At 39.9% G+C, this 17799-nt stretch overlaps 1 protein-coding gene across 1 annotated transcript in view; it reads right to left on the minus strand.

Annotated features, from left to right (window-relative positions):
* Positions 1-264: 264 nt before the first annotated feature.
* NEK3 (NIMA related kinase 3) overlaps positions 265-17799 on the minus strand; it is a 49532-nt gene continuing 31997 nt past the window's right edge. The window contains exons 10-14 of the mRNA XM_012558996.1: positions 14303-14393; positions 13622-13764; positions 13231-13365; positions 7909-8035; positions 265-319 (exon numbers count right to left, since the gene is read on the minus strand). Coding sequence (XP_012414450.1) covers positions 265-319; positions 7909-8035; positions 13231-13365; positions 13622-13764; positions 14303-14393 — 551 coding nt within the window. The remainder of the gene's footprint in view (positions 320-7908; positions 8036-13230; positions 13366-13621; positions 13765-14302; positions 14394-17799) is intronic.

Consider the following 17799-nt stretch of genomic DNA (forward strand, 5'->3'; position numbering starts at 1 on the left):
AAAGATGATATCCATTATGCTACACCTTCTCCCCTGAGTTTAAAAACTTATAGGCGGTCTAGATTTTTTAAACTTCATGATACTAATCAGGAACAATTCTAAATATTCATAGTTTCTCACTTTTCATTATGTTACCAAAGGAAAATACACATCCTGTGAACTAATTATTATCCAAATATTAATCCCTCATTTTAAAAATCTACTCAGTGTGATTAAGGAACATTTCCTTGGGCATTATTCATCACCCACTCCCTGTAATCCAGCTCAGTTCTTCAGTTCTGATACCCAATCAGAGTTGTCGTCTTCTTCCTCAAAGTCCCTGTGAAAAAACAATTTGGATATTAAGCCTCCCTGTTAGGGGCGCATTAAGTATTTGTTAAGTGACTCAAAGCAGAACGCCAACATAGCAATATTTAAATTTCTTTTAAATGACCTCTATGATGGTTAATTTTGTGTCTCAACTTCCCAGTTGTTTAGCCAAACACTAGTCTAGTTGCTGCCATGGATGGAGTAGTTATACATGATTAAATCAGTTGGCACTGGGTAGAGCCAATTACCTTCAATAATGTAATATAATCAACTTCCATAATGTAATCTAGTGTAATGTAATCAATCAATCAGTTGAAAAGGGAGTTTCCTTAGGGTATGATCCGCCTCCAGACAATAAACAGATATTCTGGCAGAACTCTCACTTCACTTTTCACTCTGTCCATCACCTGACCTACAGATCTTGGGATGCAAGCCTGCAGAAGACTACAGCCTGCTGCCTGACCTATGGATTTTGGACTTGCCAGCTCCTCACAATTGTGTGACTGAATTGCTTGAAGTAAACCAATCTGTCTTTCTCTCTCTCTATGTATGTATGTATATATATATATATATATTTATATATATACATATACACACATACATACTTTCATACATACAGTGCAATGGATCACTTTTATATGGCCTTTCTCTCCATGTTCTCGTAACTCCAATCAAATGATTGGGTGGGACTATGAAAATAAGGTGTTTGTGGTATACCAATGGGATTGCACAGCTTGCTAATAATGTAAATAAGGTGCATGGCACACTTGCGGGGGTGGGACCATGCAAATAAGGTACATGGAACCCTAAGAAGGGGATTGGTCAGTTTTGCCATCCCACTAGACTTAAAGGGAGCCACAGAGGGAGAGAGAGTGGGGGGAGCTATAACACGGAAGACAGAGAGAGACGGTGGTGCAGCAGTAGCAACAGTGATAGTGGCACCAGACGGCAGGAACCAGGAGACCAGGGTGAGATGGCTGTGGTGGGGCTTGACAACCCACAGAGCTAGGAGCTTTGTAATACTTGGCTGAGCAGGGCAGAGGCAAGGCTGAGAGGCCACAGAGAGGCCTTCCTGCGGGCATGGCTGAGAAGAAGCTGTCCTGATTGGAGAACTGTATTCTGAGCAGTTTCTGATCCCAAGTTGCACCCTGTTACTTTCCTAATAAACCACTTAACTGTAAGTGTGGTTTGTGAGTTCTGTAAGGCGTTGCAGCAAATTACAGAACCCAAAGACAGAAGGGAGAGAACTTAGAGAGGAGGAGTAATTGGTGTTACAGACCATGGAGTGGGACGGCAGTTTGAAAAAATCAGACATTTGGGACATCTTTAACCACCACCTCATAGGAACCAGCCTTTGCTGATCCTTATAAAAGAAATTATTCATTTAATTGGTGTCAGAATGGTGGGATTCACTCCAACAGCCCAGACTCACTGGAATATGTGGTTTTGGAGAAAAGGGGATAAATAGGAGAATGAGAAACTTTTGGTTTCTGTATAGGATAAAAAACACCCATGGACCGAAGTAGCTGTTATGTTGCTATCAATCACACAAGGCAAAAGCTATTCATGGAAGTGGTGGGTCTAACTCCTGAGGAATCTGCTAGTTGGATGCATAAGGAAATACAGAGTGATAAGGAAAGGGTGATACATACAATTCCTTGGTTGATGTTATCAGTAACAGATGCAATGGTAGGGAAAAAGAATACAGTGGTGGATTGTAACACTGTACTAAGCCCAGATCCAGTCCGGTCAGAACTACAACTGTCAGTCTCAGAGCAAACCAGGAAAGGAAAAATCACATCAGAACAACAGGAAGTACCCCTATGACCACTAGTCACCAAAAAGGTAGTCCAGAGGGGAACAGGCAAAACCAAGAAACTATTGAAGCCAGGGGTACAGTATAAAGGAGTTGTTTCAATTTGTAGATTGGTACTGTCAGTTTCCTGAGGAACCATTACGAAAATGGCTGTAAGAACTACTAATTTAGGGGCAGGGTCTTTAGATCTGAATGTTGCAGAATGGAAGAGTATGTTTGGGTTGATGCAAGACCCACAATTTCACTATGGAACAGTCATGAATGATGACACCAGATCCAGTTACACAACAGGTTAACCCAAAGGGGACGGCCAGCCTGGTAGACTGGATAAAATATGCAGTGAGATTTTCTTACTCTGAGAATGGAAACTGCCCCTTTCCCCATCTAAATACCCAATGAACACTCCAGAGGAAGCAGCTGATGTGCTGTTTATGCAAGCCATGCTGGAAGGACTTTATGTTGATCAAGATATTCATCCAATGAGTATGCCTCTTACACAAGTCATGGTAGATATGGTAATCGATGGAGCCCCTTCTACATGGGCACCCAATGTAACCTTGCTACTGTGAAACAAACCAACAGTCCAAGAAGGCTTGTTGGATCTGTTGGCACAGTTTCCCCGCATGGGTCTTACAGATGCAAGAAACCTAAGAGTGATTCATAGGAGAATGGGAAGAGGCAATGGGGAAAGAACTTACTCCACGAGGACGGAGATTTTTCAATGGTTACTAAGAAATGGGATGAATATAGCGGACAATGATGGAGTTGAGACAAACGTCCTAATGGAGCACTGTAGGAGGTTGGGTGGACCAATACAAACTCCAGCTGGTCCCTCAGTGTTAAAGAGGCCTAAACAAGTCCACTCTATTCACCCTAGTTGAAAGGAATTTAATGATGAGAAGTCCCACCTGGGACCATTTGAAGCAAAGGCTCAGATAGTTGATCAGGATAAGGATTGATGAGGGGGCCAGGGTCTTCTGGTCCATCCCCCAGCAGGGGACATGAGGTTATATGCACATGTGTGGGTGAAATGGCCCGGGGTGGGGAAAAGATATTCTTGGGGCTCTTGGACACAGGAGCCCAATATACTGTAATTCCAAAACCTGTCAAAAAAACCTTAAAGGGGCCTAAAGGTAGACTAGGGGGATACGGGGATACAATGGTTGATGGGACTAAGGTGAAAGTTTGGATGAGAACTGGAAGATTTAAACAGATCTCGTATGAAGTAGTTGCATCTCCCTTACCTGAATGTATTATTGGTATGGATGTTATGCGTAACTGGGGAATACTCCCTCTATCTGATACTGTAAAACTGAAGGTGTGTAAGTCTGCCCTTAGGCCGGTATTGATTGGACATGCTAAATGGAAACCATTAGAATTGCCCAAACCCACTCAGGCTTGTTAATCTGAAACAGTACAGGATACCTGGTAGACAAAACGAAATTACTACTTTGATTAAAGACATGCTAAATGCTGGAGTGTTGGTGCCAACAAATTCTCTGTGTAACAGCCCTGCATAGCCTGTAAAAAAGGCAGGTGGCTCATGGAGGCTGACAGTAGACTATCGAGGCCTAAATAAAGTAGTGCCACCTGCGGCTTCAGCTGTTCCAGGATGGTATCAATGATGCAGAAAATACAGTAGGCTAAAGGAGACTGGTACTCATTGACTGATCTTGCAAATGCCTTTTTCTCGATCCCAATCTTGGAAAAGAGCCAGCCGCAGTTTGTTTTCACATGGAAGGATTCCCTTTCACTTTCACTATATTGCCACAGAGTTACTTGAATTCACTGGCTTACTATCATAGTTTGGTTAGAAGAGACTTCGACTTGGTACAGATTGCAAGTGTAAAGATAAATTACATTGATGACATTATGTTAGTATCAGAAACCAAAGAACAGGCTAGAGCTGATTTGAATACAGTGGTGACCCACATGGCCAACAGAGGCTGGTTAATAAATCCAGGGCCCTGCCCAAAAGGTGAAATTATCGGGAAAAATTTGGGCAAGGGCCACCCGTGACATTCTGCAGGCAACCAAGAATAAGTTGCTGTCACTCTCTACCCCCAGACTAAGCAGGAGGTCCAACATTTGGTTGGTCTATTTGGATTTTGGAGAACATATATTCCACATCTGGGAACATTGCTGCTCCCATCCATAAAATCACTCAGAAGAAAACTTTGTTCAAACAGAGACAAGAACAACAGCAGGCTGTGTTTGAATTACAGAAAGCGGTCTCACTCTCCCTGCCCTTAGGCCCTTATGATTCATGTTCAGACATGATTTTGGAGGTGTCTGCCACATGTGCTTATGCAGACTGGAGTTTATGGCAAAAACCTGAGAATGTTACCCTACTGGGTCTGCTGGGATTCTGAACTAAAAAAGTTTCCAGATGTTGCAGCATGATACATGCCATTTGAAAAGCAATTACTCACCTATTATTGGGCGTTGATTGAGACTGCCTCCATGACAGAAGGACATAAAATCATCATAAGACCTGAAATACCCATAATGTCTCGGGTGATGTCAGAGAAACACTCTAATACGGAAGGCAGTGCCCAAAATAGTTCCATAATAAAATGGAAATGGTTCATACAAGAACAAGATACTAGGGGAATGCAGGGAGGAACCCACCATATCCACGAGCAGGTAGCCTCTTTTCCCATAGGTCGTACTCTAGAACCACCTGAGAAGCTGCTAGAGCCCATTGCTACCAGGAGGCACCCTATCAACAACTTTCTGCTGATGAGCAGAAGGCTTCTTGGTTAACAGATGGCAGTTCCAGGGTACATGGACAACTGATGTGAAAAGCTGCGGCATTAAGGCCAGCAAATGGAAAGGCCCTGACTAAAGAAGGTAAGACGAGGTCAGCTGAATGGGTTGGACTTCATGCTGTCTTCCTAGCTGCAATGGAAGAATTGAGCAATGATGAGAGCCCATACGTTTGGATTTTTACCGATTCATGGGCTGTGGCCAATGGCCTGGCTATATGGTCAGGCAAATGTGAGATGGAAAATTGACTATTAAGGGGATACCCAAGTGAGGCATGGACCTATGGAAAGCACTCTGGGAATTTAGAGGGTGCATTAGAGTAGGACATGTTGATGCCCATCAGAAGAACCCCCTTCCTGGATCGGAAGATGACTGGAATCAGTAAGTGGACCTGTTAGTACGGCCACTTGAGGTGGTTGATTGGGCCCATGAAATGAGTAGACATGGGGGTGCTGCAGCAATGCAGAGATGGGCTGAATCTAGACGCATCCCTCTTGCACCCTCTGAGGCAAAAAATGCCAATAAGGACTGCTCTGTCTGCCAACAAAAAAGACAGACGTTGCAGATGGCTATGGGGTAGACTTCCCAGGGGGAAGGCCTGCACGTAGCTGGCAAGTTGATTGTATTGGACCAATGATGTCAGTGGCACCAGACAGCTACAAATGGGTCCTCACAGGAACAGATACTTACTCTGGACTAGGCTTTGTATATCCTGTGATGGATGCAAATGATAAAAAACTACTAAGGGATTGGAACAAAAGATACTGTACCAATATGGGCCACTAAGTTACATTTCATCAGATCAAGGAACACACTTTACAGTCCACAGGGTATAGCAATGGGCCAAGAAACATCATATTAAATGGACATACCATATTGCATACCACCCTCAGAGTAATGGTTTGATAGAGAATTGGAATGGGCAATTGAAACATTTGTTACCTGAAATGAGGGAGATAAAACCATGAAGGGCTGGCTCACGTGCCTTCATGAGTGTGTGCTCACACTCAACATGAGTGGGGCAAATGGAGGATCACCACTGGACAGATTCCTACGCTTCTCTTGGTGATCTGGGGAAGAAGGGCTGGAGGAAGATGCTGGTGCCACTGTACAGCTCTTCCCCATATCACCTAAAATTGCTTTTTTTCCTGCCAGATGCTGTGGTCCCAGGAACAGGGATGCAGCTGCAGGTGCCGGAAGCAGGGGTGATCCCTAAGCAAGAGACTGTAACTATATCCCTAGAATTCCTAAGGGCTTAATGGGATGGATTGTACCTTCCCTCAATCTGGCAAAAGTGAGGTTGACAATGAATAGTGTCATACTGTCTAGTGGTTGAGATAGCTCATTAGTGTTGTACCTATGTAACCCTACCCAACATGAATGAGTGGACTGAGGGGGAAGCACTTGCTTGACTGGTCTTGCTACCAGCAATCTGGACTGGTACAGCAGCTGAACCTGATGCCCCTTCCCAAAGTGGAAGAGTTTGGGTAAAAACAAATGACAAATGGAAGGAAGGAGAAATAATAGCTGAAGGTAAAGGAATGAATAAATGGGTTATGCAGCAGGGGAAATCTAACACTATGCTGATACCTTCAGAGAGATTCAGAGCAATGGAATAATCTTCCCTCAGTTAAATTTTATCAGAGGCCAGAGAGGGTGAAGCCGAGACAACTTTTGGAGAACCTGACCAGATCAGCTAGATACTTGTGGTAGACTTGAATGGCTGGTACCTGAGTAACCTCATCCTGAGGACTCTTTGCCCTAAGAGAGGACTAATTGTTAATAACTGTTTTGGACTGGTAAAATGGTTGGGAGGGGGAAGTTATCCTCCAAGTATGAAAGAACCATGGCTAGAAAACCCAGAGGGTGGACTGCGGTATGATGGATCACTTTTATATGGCCTTTCTCATCATGGTCTTATAACTCTCACAAAATTATCGGTTGGAGCTATGCAAATAAGGTGCTTGTGGCCCACCAAGGGGACTGCACAGTTTACTATTAATGCAAATAAGATGCATGGCACCCTTGATGGGGTGGGACCATGTAAATAAGGTATATGGGATCCTAACAAGGGAATTGGTCAGTTTTGCCATCTTACAAGGCTTAAAGGGAGACAGAGAGAGAGTGCTCGAGGAGCTTTAACATGGAAGACAGCGAGAGACGGTGGTGCAGCAGTAGCAAGAGTGATAGCAATGTGAGATGGCAGGAACCAGGAGACCAACTGGAGGGAGATGGCTGCAGTGGGGATTGCCGACCCATGGCACTAGGAACTTTGTAACACTTGCCTGAGCAGGGCAGAGGCAAGGCCAAGAGGCCAAGAAGCCAAGAGGCCAGAGAGAGGCCTGCCTGTGGGCATGGCTGAGAAGAAGAACTTATCGAAGAACTGTATTCTGATCCCAAGTTGCACCCTGTTACTTCCCTAATAAACCATTTAGCTTTAAATACAGTTCGTGAGTTCTGTGAGACACTGCAGCAAATTACAGAACCCAAAGACCAGACGGAGAGTACTGAGGGAGGGGGAGTAGTTGATGTTTGGATGATGGAATGGGACAGCAGTTTAGAAAAGCTGGACATTTGGGACATCTTTAACTTCCACCTCATAGGAACCAGCTTTGTGCTGATCATTATAAAAGAAACTGTTCATTAAATATCACTGGTTCTGTTTCTCTAGAGAACCCTAAAGCAGGCTCCATGAGGCAACTGAACAGAGAAAAAATGTGTTAGTATTTCAAAAGATCACTTCTTTCATTGTTAATATAACTGCTTTCAATGTAAAATCTAGTATGTTAAAGAAACAGTAAGTCTAAACTGAAAGATTATCTGTATGAGGCTCAATCAGGAACTCTGTAATACCATAATTAGCCATCCCAGAAAAAAGCACAAGATATAAATAGTAATTTATGATGAAAAGTAATATAACAAGCTCTTACTAAACCTGAAATTATTATGGTATAATTTAAATTATACACCCACACACATGCCAACTACATTTTTCTAGGTATATCACAACATACGTGTCTTCCTCATCCAGTCTAGGTTCTAGTCTCTCAGGATCCAAAACGACAGAATCATGAACTCCATCAACATTGTCTGATGCTTCTGTTTCTTCAGACAGGGGGCCTTTCAATAACCCTTCTGAACCTTCAGAGGAATATTAACAGAAATAATGCCAACTTAAACAGTGTTTACTTATTTCATGCAAATTAGACTAAAATCCTCTAAAAGCTTCCTAGCTAATTGAGGATAATGCCATGTACTATATTCCTTCTGAAGTGCCTCTCCACATCACCCACCATAATTTTTGGCATAAAACATCAGTATGTGGATCAAATTTTAAAATAGTACATTCTCCCAAAGGTAAAAACTCAGAAAATTATAATTAAAGCATTCAAAAATAAAAACCTATATTAAAGCATTAAAAGTTATCTTTGGATAGTGAGATTAGAGTTAAATTTTTTCCTCTGAGCTTACCTAACCCCACCAAGTTTTCACAATGGAGGGGAATACAATAGTGCAGTAAAGGAAGACCTCATGCACACTTAAAAATTTTCCAGATTGAGAAGCAAGATGGCAGCATGAGCAGCTCCATGCTCCCACTCTCCCCACACAAAAGCACTCTCCACCATAAAAAAAAAAAGCAGAAATTGGTAGAAGCAACTTTGTCAGAACTCTGGACACCAGCAGCTAAGTGAATGCTCAATCAAGATAAAGGCTACCTCCGAATGGTAGGAAAACTTAGGTTTTCAACTCGCCTGCACCCAGCTCCCTCCCCACCTTGGTGTGTCCATTTTAAAGTGGTGACAGTCCACGCATTCAGAGACAGAGTCTAGTCTCTGACTCTAGAGGGAGCAGAGCAGGCTTATTCACAAATTATTGTGTGTGTGTCTGTTCTAATCTCTCTGGGAGCTGCCAGTAGGATGGAAGTAAGGTGCTCTGCTAAGTTTGGCCTGTCTTGGAGCTCACGAGGGCTGAGGGGAAGCAACAATGACTGAAAGTTTAGCTAAGTGTTGAAGGAGGGCCCCGCACAGAGCCAATATGCCAACACTAAGAGAAGTCCCTCACTCTCTTGCATTCAAGAAAATATCTGCCAAAACACAAGCTGAAACAAGCCAAGGAACAAAGACTTCAAGTCCACACACATCCAGGAAGGCAGCCTTTGTAAAAAATAGTTGGAGAAAGTCACTAAACAAATGAACTACTGCAGCCTTCAACAATTAAAACAAACAAGCAAACAAACAGCAATCCTTATGGAAGAGGAAGAGTTGATGAATCTGATTTCTGGAGCTACCACATTATAATATTCAAATGTTCCAGTTTCAACAAAAAACTACAAGGAATAAAAAACAAAAACAAACAAACAAAAACTAGGAAAGGATAGCCCATTCAAAAGAACAAAATGAAGTGACAAAAACTGTCCCTGTGGAAGCCCAGATAATGGACAGAACAAAGACTTTAAAACAATATTAAATATGCTCAAAGAGCTAAAGGAAATATGGGTGAAGAACTAAAGGAAATCAGGAAAGTGATGCATGAACAAAATGAGAATATCAATAAATAGAAATTATAAAAAGGAAACAGAAATACTGGAGCTAAAAAGTACAATAACTGAAATGAAAAATTCACTGGAAGGGTTCAACAGTTGATTTGAACTGGCAGAAAAAAGAAGTAGCACACTTGAAGACAGGACAATTGAAATTATCAAGTCTGAGGAGCAGAAAAAAGTATGAAGGTAAATGAACAAAGCCTGAGGACCAACATATGCTTTATGGGAAGGAGAAGAGAAAAAAGCAGAGAGAATATTTGAATAAATATGACCAAAAGCTCCAAAGAAGATATGCAAATGGCCAAAAAATCTAATGACAAGATGTTCAGCAACATTAGTCATTAGGTAAATGAAAATCAAAATCATAATGAGATACCATTTCATACCATTTCATAGGATGGCTATAGTGAAAAAGACGGACAATAACAAGTGTTGGAGAGGATGTGGAGAAACTGGAACGCTCATACATTGCTGATGGGATTGTAAAATGGTACAGCCACTGTATAAAACAGTTTGGCAGCTCCTCACAAAGTTAAATATAGAATTACTATATGACTCAGCAATTCCACTCCTAGGTATATAGCCAAAAGAATTGAAAGAAGCAACTGAAACAGACACATGTACACCAGTGATCACTGCAGCACTATTCAGAATAGCCAAAAGGTGGAAACAACCCAAGCGCACATCAACAAGATAAGATATATCATACAGTGAAATATTACTCAGATATAAAGACAAATGAAGTCCTGATACACATTACAACATGGATGGAACCTTAAAAACATGTTGAGTGAAATAAGTCAGACATAAAACAACAAATTATATGATCCTACTTATATGAAATATCTAGAACAGGCAAATCCATTGAGACAAAAGAAGATTAGTGGTTACCAGGGAAGAGGAGGGAAGGGGAGTTAAAAAAAAAAAAAAGAATACAGTCAATTCTCCTTTTCATGACACTGGTGCATGAGCATTATTTACTTCTTTTCAAAGACAATGTATTTACTTTTATGGTAGGCTTTTCCAAGAGCCATTTTTTTTTTTTTTAAATCTACAACCATTAACCTTCCTTACACCTTCCTCCAATACATCAATCTATCCTCAGGGCTCCCATAATACCCTGTGCACAGCTCTATCAGAATGCATGCTACACAGTTTTATACTTCTCTATTTGTGTGCTGGTCTCCTTCAGGGCAAGAATTATGTTTTATTCTTTTTTAAACATCAACCTTGAACTCAGTAAAAGTTGACCAAATGAACAAATAAAGCTACACCTGTTACAATCAATGCAGTAGAGACTTACCAAACCATTACATGCTCTACTTGATATAATTTATCTGAGATCTAAACCAATCAAGATGGCTTAGTAATTATCAAACTTATACACTTATACACACACATATGTACACCCCTTTGTCTGAATTCCTAAGGATAATATTATAAAGGTTATTTTGTCCAACTGAGTGAAAACATCTGTAGAAAAAACAACCAAATCAAATTCTAATTGTTCACCTTTTTTGAGCTCTATTCAACCAGACGAGTTATGGAATGACATATAGGACTTCATACATGAAGAAAGCAAGAGTTCATTAAAAAGAGAGACTCTGAAACTTGCTCTTGAACATCGATGGAAGAAATGATGAAGTAAAAGAGCTAAATGGAATATTTCAAAGGGTGGCTCAAAAAGACAAAGTAAAGTATTATTATGACATGTGCAAAGACCTTTAGTTAGGAAACCAAAAGGGAAGAACACGCTTGGCATTTCTCAAGCTGAAAGAACTGAACAAAAAATTCAAGCCTCGAGTTGCAATAGTGAAGGATTCTATGGGCAAAATATTGAACAATGCAGGAAGCATCAAAAGAAGATTGAAGGAATACACAGTCATTGCACCAAAAAGAACTGGTCAATGTTCAACCATTTCAGGAGGTAGCATATGATAAAGAACTGATGGTACTGAAGGAAGAGGTCCAGATGCACTGAAGACATTGGCGAAAAAAAAGGTTCCAGGAATTGAAGGAATACCAACTGAGATGTTTCAACAAATGGATGCCGTGCTGGAAGTATTCACTCTTCTATGCCAAGAAATTTGGAAGACAGCTACCTGGTGAACTGACTGGAAGAGATTCATATTTATGCCTATTCCAAAGAAAGGTGATCCAAACGAATACAGAAATAATCGAACAATATCATTAATATCATACTCAAGTAAAATTTTGCTGAAGATCATTCAAAAGTGGTTGCAGCAGTACATCAACAGGGAACTGACAGAAATTCAAGGGGGATTCAGAAGAAGACGTGGAAGCAGAGGTATCATTGCTGATGTCAGATGCATTCTGGCTGAAAGCAGAGAATACCAGAAAGATGCTTGCCTGTATTTTATTGGCTATGAAAAGGCATTCGACTGTGTGGATCATAACAAAATATGGATAACATTGCAAAGAATGGGAATTCCAGAACACTTAATTGTGCTCATGAGGAGCCTGTACCTAGATCAAGAGGCAGTCGTTTAGAACAGGTGGATACTGCATGGTTTAAAGTCAGGAAAAGGGTGCGTCAGGGTTGTATCATTTCACCATACTTATTCAATCCATATGCTGAGCAGATAATCCAAGAAGCTGGACTATATGAAGAACAATGTAGCATCAGGATTGGAGGAAGACTCATTAACCACCTGTGATATGCAGATGACACAACCTTGCTTGCTGAAAGTGAAGAGGACTTGAAGCACTTATTGACGAAGATCAAAGACTTCAGCCTTCAGTATGGATTAACCTCAACATAAAGAAAACAAAAATCCTCACACAACTGGACCAATAAGCAACATCACGATAAACGGAGAAAAGACTGAAGTTGTCGAGGATTTAGTTTTACTTGAATCCACAATCAACACCCATGGAAGCAGCAGTCAAGAAATCAAACAATGCATTACATTGGGCAAATCTGCTGCAAAAGACCTCTTTAAAGTGTTAAAAAAAAAAAAAAAGCAAAGATGTCACCTTGAAGACTAAGGTGCACCTGACCCAAGCTACGATGTTTTCAATTGCCTCATATGCATGTGAAAGATTGGCAATGAATAGGGAAGACTGAAGAAGAATTGACACCTTTGAATTATGGTGTTGCTGATGAATATTGAATATACCATGGACTGCCAAAAGAATGAACAAATCTGTCTTGGAAGAAGTATAGCCAGAATGCTTCTTGGAAGCAAGGATGGCAAAACTTCATCTCACATACTTTGGACATGTTATCAAGACGGAATCAGTCCCTGGAAAAGGACATCATGCTTGGTAAAGTAGAGGGTCAGCAAAAAAGAGGAAGACCCTCAATGAGATAGATTGACACAGTGGCTGCAACGATGGGCTCAAGCTAACAAAGACTGTGAGGATGGCGCAGGACCAGGCAGTGTTTTGTTCTGTTGTACATAGGGTTGCTATGAGTTAACTGACTCGTTGGCACCTAACAACATTCAATGTAACAGAATTCCAGTAAACAGCAAAAAATATCCTGGAGTTCCTCAGAATTTACTACCATGAAGTCTGAGCTGCAAGGTCACTAAAGCAATGGTGTATTTTCGTGGTAAAAACAGGCTACTCCTCAAAGAAAGTAGTTGCGTAATTATTAAAATAAGCAATCAAATGAGTGACTAGAAGTAGTGTAGCTCTATGGGAAATTTTAAGTACAGATTAAAAGTGGCTAGAAAAGATTCAAGAACACCTGAAAATGCAATGCTATGAATTATTTCATAACCTTAAAATCAAAGGTTTCTGTGGTTATGTAACAGATGTGAATTACCTGGTTTGTATATTGTGTATGTCTGAAATGCCAAGCTGAGATCAGCATTCTTAAGGAGGTTCAACAAGGTTTCAGGGGTCTCTTTGAGCCACTGCTTACGGGCATTGTTTTCCCTGTACCTTATTACAGAGCCACCTAGTTGTGAAAAGGTAACAATTAGTGCCAAATAAAAGAATAGTTTCAGCATATATCTTCTACATCATAATTCAGGCAAAGTTATACTATATTTACATTTTACATTGTATTTTACTCTCTCCTAAAATATATTTTATTAGTCTGTATGATGAGAGCTCTGATGTGTGACACTTAAAAAAAAAAAAAACTCCAACACATTAATAATTATTAGAAAATGTCCTATAATAAAACAGTAGTATTCAATCTTACTACCAACCTCTATCGTCCTCTGTTGTTAAACTGGAGGTCAGTATGGATGCATTTTGCAAAGCACTAACAGCAGTCTTGGATATGTTTTTCTCCCACTGTTGCCTGTGAGGACTTGGTGAATTGGCTTTCCTGGAATGGACTGATTTATTGTGTGATTTTCAATGATAAAAAAGGAAAGTTAAGCATATTATTTTATTTACTCATCTATATCTATACATATACTGTAACAATAATAAGGAAGAATTTTCTTTTCTCTTTCAAATTCAGGTCTAGCAACAATGGTCTTTCAAATGTAAATAGCAAAGAAAATGAAAAAAAACAAAACGAAAAGGTGCAATGAATCATTAAAGTGACGGAATTATAAAAACTTATATATATTTACATATTATGCAATATACAAGAACAAAGCCCCAAAAGGCCTTATATGTACACTGTATGCCATGCTTTTTATGGTAGATACTGCAACAAATATTACTTTTCCTAATGACTCTTACTGATAAACACTATTCTCTCTTTTTTTATGAAAAAATAAAATATGCTGTACCATTAAATAAATTACTGGATAAACAAACAAAAATCTACCTGTCCACATACTTGCAACAACTAAGACCTGGTAACATGAAAATCAGTATTCCTTCTATACTCCCCAACTCCTCACCTATACAATGATTAGAATTTGAATAACTTACCTTTTTCTTCTCTCCTCAATGCATTTTCAACCAAATTTTTATTAATGCTTTCTAAATCACCGCGGCTACATTTTCTAACTTCTTCTTCCCCTTGCTTTAAAAAAAGATTAAAAATACAGATTAAATAATGCTTGAATTGGTATGAAAAAGGTGAACAAGTATGCAGTCAGACAGTTTAATTTTAAATGAAAATCAATGAATTAAAAAACATTAGTAGTCATAGAACCCCATACATACATGTATATGTATAAAAAAAACCCATTGCCATTGAGTCAATTCCAATTCATAGTGACCCTATAGAACAAAGTAGAATTGCTCCATAAGGTTCCCAAGGAGCAGCTGGTGGATTCAAAACTTAACCACTGTGCCACCAGGGCTCTTGTATATGTATACTAATTGTTACATAACCCATTGCTGTTGAGCCGATTCCAACTCAATAGTTACCCTATAGGACACAGTAGAACTGTCCCATAGGGTTTTCAAGGCTGTAATCTTTAAGAAAGCAGACTGCCACGTCTTTCTCACACGGAGCAGCTGGTGAGTTCGAATTGCCGACCTTTCGGTTAGCAGCCAAGCACTTAACCACTGCACCACAAGGGCTCCTTAAAAGTTACATAGTTATATGCATATATTCATGCTTATGTTAATGTATAATAGCCATATATATCAATTACTGCAAATATGAAGAGGATATATAACAAAATGATAGAGGTATCTGAGAGATCTGTATAGAGAAAATGAGTCCCCGGATTACAAACGAGTTCTGTTCCTCAATCGATCTTTAAGTCGAATTTCTATGTAAACCAGAACACTTAGGTACAATTTGTATCTAATGTCAGTCAAATGTTTGTCTTAGTATATAGTATATGGTGTACCTTTCCAAGCATAAAAAACATTAAATACTTTTAGATACACTAAAACATCTTTAACATAATACAGTAATAATATTAATAATGTTTTGATGCATGTAGCAAAGTAGCACCAGTTTGTTATTATGAACCACTGTGTATGTCTTGACTTATTAATATAATGGGCTTTACAGAGGTCGTTTGTAACTACAGGTTGTATGTAAGTCTAATGTTCGTAACCTGGGGACTGCCTATAATGAAAAATTTCAATATGGTTTGCTGTATTGGGCTTTTCATGCTGAAATATCAAAATGAGATATTTATATAATTCTTATATATGGCCAAAATATTCCTACTTAATTCAGTATTTTTCCAAATTATCTAACCTCTTGATTTCATGAAGTATAGTAACAGATCTAGCCCTTACTAAATCTGCATATATTTTGGGAAGGAACAAATATCCAGGGCCTAAAATGGTGCCTAGCACATACCAGAAAAGCCCAAATCTGATGCCGTCAAATCTATTCCAACTAATAGTGACCCTACAGGACAGGGAAGAGCTGTTCCATAGGGTTTCCAAGTAGCAGCTAGTGGATTTGAACTCCTGACCTTTTGGTTAGCAGCCGAGCTCTTAACCACTGCGCCACCAGGGCTTCTGGCACATAGGCTCTCAATTACCTATTGCATGAGTAAATAAATAAACAGTAGGCCTTAGCTGGCACAGAGTTTTCTTGTTTCTATACAGTGGTTCTCAAACTTCTCTCCCCACACATCTATCACTTAACAGTGGTAATGTACTATAACAGTGATTTCAAAGCCCCCACCCCCACCCCAGGCACCAGAAACTTGGAGGGGCAGTGGTGATGAGTAGCTTTTAAAAGCCGCCAGGAGACGATTTTTCCTCCCCCTCCCATCTCACTGCCACTGACCCACCTCTACTCCCATCACATCTTGCTGGCCTGCACATCACTCTCTTGCTACCTCAAGTCCTCTCTTACACAAATGACTTTTTGGCTCTTTCTCCCTTCTGTTTATAAAGCCATACCCTTTTTGTTTTGCAAAAACGTACTGATGCGTTCATTCATTATAACCAGAAGCCAATTGCTGTTGAGTCGACTCCAACTCGTGGTGAGCTCAGAGCAGCTGTGTTTCATATGGTTTTCAATGGCTGATTTTTTGGAAGTAGATTGCCAGATCTTTCTTCCAAGGTGTCTCTGGGTGGACCCGAACCACCAACCTTTCAGTTAGCAGCTGAGTGCATTAACTATTTGCACCACCTAGTGACTCTCTGTCCACTATAAGCGGTATTAAAAGTACAGTGGCAGCTGCCTGGGGCAGGGGTCAGGATCGTCTGCAATGGGTCATGAGGAAAGTTTTCAGGGTGATGGAACTTCTGTATCTTGACTGTGCCAGTGGTCAAATGACTATATAAAGTTACCAAAATCATCAAACAGTATGCTAAAAATGGGTAAATTTTATTGTAGATATATTATACGTCAAAAAACAAAAAGCTAGAAAAAAATAGATGTTACCGTGCAAAGAAGAAAAAAAGTGCCAGGGCAGGATATATTCCACTTGTAGTAACATCATGCTGGGATGTTATACATTTACAACCTAAGGTTCATTAAAATTGCTGACAACTTTAATTACTAGTATGCTCCATAAACAGAATAATTTATTGTTAGTACATCTTTTCCTTTTCATTAAAAGGTTAATTAAAATGTAGAAGAACCAAAAACCAGATCAATAGTACACTATTTAATGAGGTGGGTGTGACCCTGGAAAGTGGATCAGCTGTCACTACCTACTATTTTACAACAGTTTAGTGTAAAATCGCTTCACAGCCACATATGGTGAGCCAAAACAAACAGGACCTCAAATGCCAGGCTGAAAACGTAGACTTGATTCATGGGACAATGCAGAGGCACCAAAAGTTTTTGAGCAGAAAAATGTTAAGATGAAAATGGTGATCTAAAATGGCTCAGTGGCAGTACAGAACAACAACTACCAATTCCTTCACACGCCTGAGTTTTATCTTCACCAAAAGATGAGAAACTACTTAACCGGAACAGGTCACAGTCTTCCAAGTATCTCACAGCACCTAGTAGTACAGGGTACCCAGTGGATGGATGTTTTGTAAATTTAATTTTAAAGCCCTTACCAACAAGCTTGCTTCATTTCCCAAAGCTATCCCAATTCTGATGGGGTCTGAAAGAGAAAACACATAAAGGCTCGCATTATTAAGCTGCCAATTTGATTTGTGTAAAGTTTGAGAGACAAACAAGGTCCTTAAAGTCAAAGAGTCAAAGCATTAGCCTAAACAGAGATATCAAGCTTTAATTGCCTAATAATATGCTCATGTGTTAAATGAGGTTATTCCTGCTGTTTTATTCCTAATGTAAAAATCTGAAAGTTAAGACACTGAAAGGTACCAAAGAGTAAGAGGCAACAACAGTAAATAATAATACATATACAATCCTACAACAACAGTAATAACAAACAATAACGTACAAGTGCATACACAGGTAGATAATGTAATTTGAACAGAGGTGGGAGGGAATATGGAAGTACACCCACGTACATGTATGTGTACATGCTGTAAATATCCCATGTATGCAATAGTGTGCACAGGGAACACAGTCATGAAA

The sequence above is a fragment of the Trichechus manatus genome, unplaced genomic scaffold (genome assembly GCF_000243295.1).
Source record: "Trichechus manatus latirostris isolate Lorelei unplaced genomic scaffold, TriManLat1.0 scaffold00205, whole genome shotgun sequence".
Lineage (NCBI taxonomy): Eukaryota > Metazoa > Chordata > Mammalia > Sirenia > Trichechidae > Trichechus > Trichechus manatus.